The following is a 9,238-nucleotide window of genomic DNA, read 5'->3' on the forward strand; positions in this document are numbered from 1 at the left end:
GGGAAAATAGGGCCCTACGAGGGTTACCTTGCTTAAGTAGGTCACCTAGATACATTAAGAAGAGACAGTACTTCTTTTTTCCAGTTATGCTCTGCAAATACTTGGTCCTGATGAAAGAGACTAGTCAAATTCCTAGCTCAGCTCTGTAATCTCTTTGAGATTATGATAAACTCAGTGAAGATACCGCAAGTATAGACTGAGAACCACCAAGGATCATTTAGGGGTTTTATGTCTGAAAAGGAAGGGTATAAACATGCAATCAAAATTGCATTTACCAGAAACCTGTTTATATCCAAGAACTTAAACTACATCCACTTCCTTCTTTTTCTTCAGATAAGATTTTTCAGATGAATGAAAAATTTCCTTCAGTGTTCTGTCATTTCCTATTCATTACACTGATAAGAAATCTCATGGCTCTGAGTTGCACAGGGCCAGGAAGCAAATATTGCTCATAACACGTATTAACTGATGCAGTCAGAGCTTTCCAGAGTGAAGGTAGATATCCTGGTGATCTACCGGGGATGAGCTCTCTTTGAATTCTGTGAAATACTTTTGACTCCCTGCCAATGTTTGTCCTGTGCTCTTCCAACTTGTAGTTACATCTTCTCATGCCAGTACACAACAATTCAATGTGCTTCAGGCAAAACCATGATATTCTGAGACTCACCAGAAGTGAATGTTGCTTGGCTCTGAGGTTAGGCTGCAAATCACACATGTTTAAAAGGGTCTGGTGGTCAGACAAAAAACAGAAATAGCAAAAAGACCCTTCACAAGATAACAAGTATGAGTATCTGGAAGCATGAGCTTTTCAGATGCCTATATTAATTCTTCGTTTGGTCACTTTTTTGGCAGGTTGGTTACTGGAAGGACATGGAGCAGGAAGAAGCAGCAGAGAAGGTCAAAACTGAGGGAAACGAGTCATCCATCCTCCTGACAGGATTAGAAGGGAACACATTATATCACCTAACGGTGAGGGCGTACAATGCTGCAGGGTATGGACCACCTAGCTCTGCTGTGCGTGCAGCGACCAAAAAGTCCCGTAAGTTATTTCAGTACCTTCATTCAAAAAGAGAAGTCATGGAGCAACCTCTGCCCTCTTGGGTTTTCCTTTAATAAGAGTGTATAGTAATCAGGAATCACGTATAGTTTTGATTAATGGCTTTGCTTTGATATTTAGACATGAATTCATATGACTTTGCATTCATAGCAAAGGTTATCTTCATACAGAACAATACATTTTCAACAAAGAAGAGAGAGAAAAGAGCTCAAGTTCATAAGCTCTGTGGATTTTATGGGGTGGGCTGAGTAAATACACCACAAACTATTAAATGGCAATTCTGGTGCAAAAAAAAACACTGTTCCAAAATTCCAGCTAGAGTTGAGAGCCTGCTAACACAACTAGTTGTAAGAGTAATGAGAGACTGAAGTACTTTTCTTTTGATTTTAAAAAAAGTATCTATAAAATATATATATGTACATGTTGTTTTTTCTCCTCAGCTCCCAGCCAAGCACCAAGCAATATCATGTGGATACAGGATGGCTCTCATGTGTCTCTTGGGTGGGAGCCAGTCAGACCTCTAGCTAATGAATCTGATGTAATGGGGTACAAGGTCAGTGCTTCCCTTCCTTGCTCAACTTTCTTTCTTCCAAATTACTACTCCTCTTCCTTGTTGGCTTTTTTATGTTCTTCTTTATTTCTGTGTAAGTAAAACATGCTATACAGACTGCCTGCAAACACATTTCACCATGAAAAGCAACAAATAAAATTGAAAAGAGCAAAATGTCCCAACATTTTCTGTGTTGTGATTTTCAACTACTGATTATAAACTGAGTAAGTTCTATCTGAGGGGATCAGTTCATCATATCTGACTCAGAAGTGACAATTAATAAGACCACCCTGCAATGAAATTCCTACTAACATTTCAATTTAACTGTGCTTGCAGTAGGATTTAGCAAAATGCAGAAGAATGAGGCATCTTAAAATGACATTATAATTAGTATTTTTATGGAGCAGAAACACAAATACTTCAGTTTGTTTTGTGATTGTGTCAGTGATGTTCAACAATTGCCGATGTTAACACCTGACATTTAAAGTTTTGAAGTTTCAAAGGGTAAAATCCAGATTAACTATTAACTTTCAAGTCATAAGCAGTAGAATACACTGAAGTCTTTTAAATCAAAGCAGAATCATTTTGATGTTTTTACAGAGGTGTGAGTTTTTTCTTTTGAAGCATGTATATGATCATTTCTGTAGACTACAATCTGATATTCTCTCTGATATGTCAGGAAATATCATCAAGAAAGCATAAAATGGTTCAAATAAACCAGAAACTGCTCTAACCTTTATCAGAATAATTGAAATTCTGAAAAAGTTGACTGCTTTGGTTTTTTACACCTCTCTGACCTTTTCAGTTTTGTCTGGGAACAGAAACTCTTATGCAGAAGTAACAAAAAGACAGCTATGTTCACGCTGCTTTTCTTCCCCCATGCCATAGGCTTGTATTGAGTTTCATAAGAGATGCAGGGACAGATCTGAGCTATTCTCAGTTGACTTAGCCAGCTAAGGTAAACATAGGAAGGACATTATTTAGGGAATCTTCTTAACATTGTAATTTGGGTTCTTCAGCCAAAAATCTGAATATCTGCATGAATTTGGGGATAATATTTTGAATCAAATGGAACCTATGATGTACTTTGAATAAATTTTGGGGAAAAAAAAATGCGTAACACTTAGTGCTGGAGAGGGCAAATACTCTTTGCTCTGGATCATAATCAATGTACTTTCACATTCATCAATTGCTATTAATAATATATTTTTTATTAATGTTTTGAAGCCATTGGGATGAAGGGAGAGTAGAAGCAGACAACTATTCAAATGTAATATCAATAAATCCTTAATGAAACCATAAAAAAAAAATAACATTTCAGTGACTGCATTGCTTGCACAAAATGTCTGTTATGTATCTTGAATGACCACTATGACCGCTATCTACTTGATGGACCATAGGTACTGTTTAGACAAGAAGGCCAGAGCAACAGCCAAGTTATAGAAACACAGAAGACCTCTGCAGTGGTACTTCTTCCTGATGCTGGTGTCTACATCATCGAGGTCTGTGCAGTCAGTGAAGGAGGGGATGGGACTGCAAGTCCCCAGATCAGAGTTCCATCTTTTTCAGGTAAGGTTACACTTATACTGGAAGAGCAGTGATCATAGCAATGCTCATGAACTCTATTAGTCTCTACCTTAAAAAAAAAATTCTCACAATTTCTAGCTATTAGATAAAATCATTGATCAGAGTCCTCAGTTCTATGCTGAAGCAAAGGTATGTAGTGCCATTCGAGCAGCCCAAGACCAACTGAGCCATCCATGTGGGGCTGATGAACAAAGCAGAGGATTTACAGGAAACTTTTCCCTTTGAAGGGTAAAGTCTGAAAACCTAATTAATCTGTAGACGTCTACACATTCACTAGGTGTCTCAAATAGCATTATAGTCAGCTGAGATATAATCTATAGAGATTGACAGTGGAGCCTAGACAGCAATTCAATCTTCTGAATTTAAATATTCAGGCATAGGCACATAGGGACATCTAAAATGTCCTAAGGTACCCTAAATTTTTGCACAGAGTTGGCAGATATGATGTGGGACTTCAAGGGTATGCATATCATTCTGGATCACCAGCCAGAGGTGTACTGTCTAACACAACTAAAATGGCATGCATTTGGGTAGCTGAACGCTGCATATGTGTCTGCTTTAGAATAAGCTGAATTTCTCTGTAGGTTCCATTGGCTCCCTTGAACAGATATTACCTTACTAAATTATTGATGCATTAGAATATTAATGTATTATCATGAAGCAAATTATGATGTCTCACTTCCATTTCCTCAGTTACTGCAATATGAATTTGAAGTATCAATATTACACAAGTAAGAAAGGATGGAAGGATTAGTGGCAAGGACAAGCAGAAAATAAATTTATCTTTTGCCTAAACATGAGGCATCTTAATTCTGACTTTCTGCTAACACTTTAAAATTCTACTAAACATTGCTTTTTAGTCCTTAAGGGGTACTATCCAAAAGGTGAGAGCCTGAAATTCCAGCTCTAGTCTAGTCACAAACTACAGTGCTATCATCAGAACGCAGAAGACACCAACCCCTATTCTATGGAATATTTGTTTCATGTATATTTTAAGCCATAACTCCAGGCTACAAAATCTTTAATTCCTTCTAATCTGGGATTTTTTATTAGACTATGCACAACAGATCAGTTCCACTTAGAACAAGAGTGGTCCAAAGAAACCCCGGTCTGTTCCCTTCCCATTCTGTGATCTGTTGCCACTACCAGCCCATAGCACATTTCCCCTGAGCAGGGCTTTTTAAGAGACTGCTGTGATCTAGAAACGTTACTGGGCTACTAGGCAAAAGACCATGTTTTTCTCTGGCCAAACATGAGGGTCAAAGGGCTAGGTTTCATTCCTTGTCCAGGGACAACATTTGTGATTGTGACTCAGGGCATCCTCTGCAGCCTTATTATTTTTGAGGATTGAGGCATAAAACCACATGCCCTTTTGGAAATTCATATACATTTGCAGACTGAATGTGAGGATTCAGCATGTAGATATCATCATAAAATCCTCAGTTTCCTTATGTCTGCGTAGGGACCCTATTTTGTGATTGCAGTTGTCACAAGGTAATCTGTTGTCTAAAAGTTAGGCTTTTGCTGACTGTAATAGAATACAGCTGTGTGGTAAAATCTAGTACCTAAATGTACTGAGAACCATTTACATCATTTATTCCTTAATTATTTTACTTTTCATTTCAGGAGGGAAAGTAACAAGTGCTCAATCCTCCTTACACGTGTTGTCTTCTTCCTCATCCTCCGTAACATTGCTTTTGGCACTGATGGTTCCTACAACCTCATGGTGAAGACTGCAGACTTTGTTGTTGTTGTTATTTGTTTGCTTTAGCTTGATGACACCAAGGGATGGAGTTTTATGTCCATGGAGAAACTGGAAACCCAAGCTAATGCTTAAAGACCTGTAGAAATGCTTGTGGTGTACTTAGAGGAGTGTTGGAGACACAGTCAATAATTCATCAGGTTTTTTTGTCTTATTTTTTTGTAAAAGTCCTTTGAGGAGGGGACATTTCTTGGCCCAAAAATATGCAGATTGTACGTAATAAACTTTTGTAAGCAAAAGTAATTTCTGTCAAACGTACCTGACTTTTTTAATATGTTCAATTTTGGTGACCCCAGTCATGTATCACTATGTGCTTAAACAGTGGTGTCTGGTACAGTACATCTGTTTGGTTTGGGAAAAAAAATCCATTTTTAATATAGAACAATGTTTGATACGGCTTTGTTGAATACTTTTCTTGCAACCCCTATGGCTGCCTGTTCCTACTGACAAGAGAAAAAAATATAGTTTAGATACATAGCTCACTGAAAAGTGCACAGATTTTTTTCTGAAAATGTATGAATACGTATTTAATTACCAAAAAAAATTGCCAATACAATACTAGACAGCACACTCAGAAAATGGCAAAATGGAGCAGAAAAGCCATTTAGTTTATTGCAAAGTAAATGGAAAATGATTAAACACAAGCTTAAAAGGAAACAAATTGGTTTTTTACAAAATACCATAATTTAATGTCAAATGAATCAAATATTTCTTTTCAATAGCAAATAAAATGTACATTCCTAATGTACACAACAATGAAAACTCCACTGGGCATTATAACATGATATCCATTAGGCTGTTAAGTGGGCAAATAAAGCAATGCAAAGAGATAAACTTACTTTTTCTAACCCCTTCTCAGTTGTAACTTTTTTTTTCCATCTGGGTCCATTTTTTTGTAACATTATGTGCTTTATATATTTGGTAATCAAGTTGAAGTATTTATGAAAGCATATTATGGAGAGAATATTAACATTTTTTGAAGGTAATCATTCACATATATACAGACTCCAGTAGAATATATTTTGGGAAATGCTATGTCTGAAAAAAAATGCTTGGATAAGTGCTACAGAGCATCATTCCAGTTATTTAGCTAATTGGCTCTATTTCAATAGTTCACTAGAGATTATTCTTGTAGGAACGATATGCTATGAGTTTTAATCCCCACTTTTTGCTCTACCAAACAATTTTTCACTCAGTTGATAATTTGGACAATTTTTTTTCTACATTGGAAGGCTTTCCCACATATTGGCACCCAAATCAAAATGATCCCCAGGGTATATGGTGTGCGTGTTTGTACAGTTCTGGTGTGCAGTGTTATGAGGGAGGGTGAATATCCCCTTGCTTGGGAAAAGTGAAGTCAAGAAAGTTTAGGAGGCAAATCCTAACATAATAGCATAGTTCTTTTAGCTGTCCATCCCTCTAAAAGTGTTGATGAAAATCCGTTTTGGTTGAGGGGTTCTAGGTCTAAAATGCTATTATTTTGCAAGCTTAATAGCAAAATAATACTTGGCATTTATCTAGTACGCTGTAACTGTGCCCTTGCTTGGCAGCTTTAAAATAGCAGTCAAGAAAGCACAAAACAGATAAGTGCTTGGTAGGTAAAAAGCTGACTGATGACTAAATTTTTATTTCTTTTGAATATTTTATCAGTAAATTTTTTCAGAGATGGTTCAACTCAAATCTTTAGTACCCACTAATATTTTAAATAATTTTCTAAAAACTAGGTTTTAAATTTACTTAGTCACCATGTTGCTAGGAAAACAAAAGCTGGCTAACTAGCTGAGCATAGATGGTAGATACAGACAGAAAAAAAGACTTTGAGGTCAAACAAAGGAAGGTGGAATGTACCATCCTGATAGAGCAAACTCATAGAAAATTACCATCTGCTGTCATTCATAAAATAACAGCATTGATACTGTGTAGGGAACTTGCATTAGCAAACCATTGTTTTTCAAAAGGTTAAAATAAACAAGAATAAAGTGATGAACCAAAATCAAAATGACTATTTTATAAATTAGTTAAGCATAATTTCCTCTATTTTTTATACAGTTGCTTGCCAATGCAGTTTATTTCAGAGTATTGAAAAAGGCTACTGTCAGTGTTGGTGGTGTTTTGGTCAAGCAACTTTCTGAATACAATAAATGGCTATGCTTTGTAAGAAGAAAGTCTGATAAGGAGATAGAGCTGCATCTAGATATATGTCAATGTCTAGTATCAAGATACAAACACTGAACATACCATCAGGTAATGTAGTTGTATTGCAGGGACAGAAGGGGGTATGTTTTATATTCAACATGAACAGAATATGTATTTTGCATCTTAAATATATTAATAAACATGTTTTAAATGTTTAAGTACCTATGTATTACCTATTTGTTACTTTGTAGAAAATGATGTTTCCTTATCATGACATATTATTTTCTAGTTGCAAAGGAAAGCTCTTTCCTTTTTCATGTAAAAGATTGTAATAGTGCAGTCTAGCATTGCTGAGGAGACTGTATTTTTGTATAATGCCACAAGATCCATTTGGAAAAAAAATAATTAGAAAGAAACTTTGTTTTGCAAACCAAAAGAAAGATACTGTCATGGCCTATATCAAGATGTTAGATATATTGTATACAATCTGTATATATTCTATATATAATAGTATATACGATGTGGAAGACACAGTAATATAATAGTTCCTGTGTACTGTTCTTGTAACAATAGATCTTTTTAATAAATAATTCTCTTTTTATTGACTTTTATCTCATCTCCTGTCAGCTCCTAAATTATGTTCATAGAGGACAGGGTGACAAATATTCTGGATTCCAGCAACAGCAACCTTCTAATGACATGACTTTCAAGAAGAAAATGATGAAGCTGCAGCAGTGAATACGGACAATGAACCATTAAAATCAAATAATTGTTTTCGTCATTGTAATTTCATGTGTTGGTTTCCTCGGGTAGATATTACTTTTATAATTAAATAACTGAGAGATGGAAGAAAGATGGAAGTCTCAACATGAAAATATACCCAACAAAAATTGCAAGATAAGTCTGCAAATTAGCTTCAGAAATAAAAGCTCTCTGCATCAAAACAAAACAAAAAAATCATTAAAATAACTGCTTTATAAGTAAGCCACCAAGGGCAATCCTCTATATACTGAAGTATTATATAGTTTCTGAATGTCTCTGGCATGTAAAACATTCTTTCAAGTGTCACAGATACCCCATGGCTGTGCAGGCACAAAAGCACAGTGTGGTCATTTCATGTTGAACTGACAAGTTTAGTTGCTTTGTCTTACATTTGCAATACTTTGTGTGATAAATCACAACAAAAAAGCTTTCAGAAATACACATACTCTTTTGGAAGAAAAACTGTAATAATAGGTGATGCAATTATAGCAAATATTTTGCTTTTTTGATAGTTTTATTTGCATTTTTAATAATCCCCAATCGCTTCTTTATGAAATGCGTATTTATAGGGGTAAATGACTTTGCAACACAGTACGAAGTCAAAAAGCCCATTTTGGAAATAAAAATAGATTGCCACAGTCACCATTTCAACCAACACTTCAATTACAATATGGGTATAGCTTTAATAGCACATTATATCAGGACTTCCATTAAATTAGTTATGAATGTCACACAAAACTGTAATGACCTGTTTTTGCTGACATGGAGAACTGTAAATATTGAAAATCCATATCCTATCAGAACTTCGACCAAACTGCAACCACTCTTGACCTTTTATGGTTATCATCCCGGTTCCTCTGAAGATGAAAGACATTTTCCTTCTTAATTACTTCCTATGCTTTTGAGCAAAGCAATGTCAGGGACAAGAGAGAATGAACAGCATTTTATTATGATAGGTTAATTGGCCTTAGGCTATTACAAACAGCCTCTCTAAGTGTGCCTGCACACAGACTGCTTCCAAAAATGCAGGTCCTGAGTTTGCTCAAACACTTTTCTCTCAATTCCAGTGAAGATAGACCTAGGCATTGACTTTGGCTTTGTTGTGGCCCATCTTTTCAATGCTTTAAACAAGATAATGATAGTGTATATACATTAAAGACTCAAAACCCTAGAAGAAAAAAATCTATGGAAAATTGTACACTAGCAATTTCAGTATTCACATTACTCATTTCAGGGGTCAGCTGCTTAAGCAAACTGGTGCAGATGTTTAGATGTGCAGCTGTTCTTCCTTCCTGTCCTCTTTTTCTACTGTCAGACTATTAACTAAGCACTGCAGCTTGTATAAGAAACCTACCTAGTCACCAGAAGAAACTGATAAAGAAAT

General features: G+C 35.8%; 1 protein-coding gene across 4 annotated transcripts in view; it reads left to right on the top strand.

Moving 5' to 3' along the window:
- Positions 1 to 7,703, top strand: part of CNTN5 (contactin 5) — a 706,531-nt gene extending 698,828 nt beyond the window's left edge. For all 4 annotated transcript variants that reach the window (XM_065043870.1, XM_065043985.1, XM_065043938.1 and 1 more), the window contains 4 exons: positions 853 to 1,039; positions 1,498 to 1,610; positions 3,008 to 3,176; positions 4,821 to 7,703. In XM_065043870.1, coding sequence (XP_064899942.1) covers positions 853 to 1,039; positions 1,498 to 1,610; positions 3,008 to 3,176; positions 4,821 to 4,924 — 573 coding nt within the window. In that variant the 3' untranslated portion in view covers positions 4,925 to 7,703. The remainder of the gene's footprint in view (positions 1 to 852; positions 1,040 to 1,497; positions 1,611 to 3,007; positions 3,177 to 4,820) is intronic.
- Positions 7,704 to 9,238: the final 1,535 nt, after the last annotated feature.

The sequence above is a fragment of the Columba livia genome, chromosome 1 (assembly GCF_036013475.1).
Source record: "Columba livia isolate bColLiv1 breed racing homer chromosome 1, bColLiv1.pat.W.v2, whole genome shotgun sequence".
NCBI classification, from domain to species: domain Eukaryota; kingdom Metazoa; phylum Chordata; class Aves; order Columbiformes; family Columbidae; genus Columba; species Columba livia.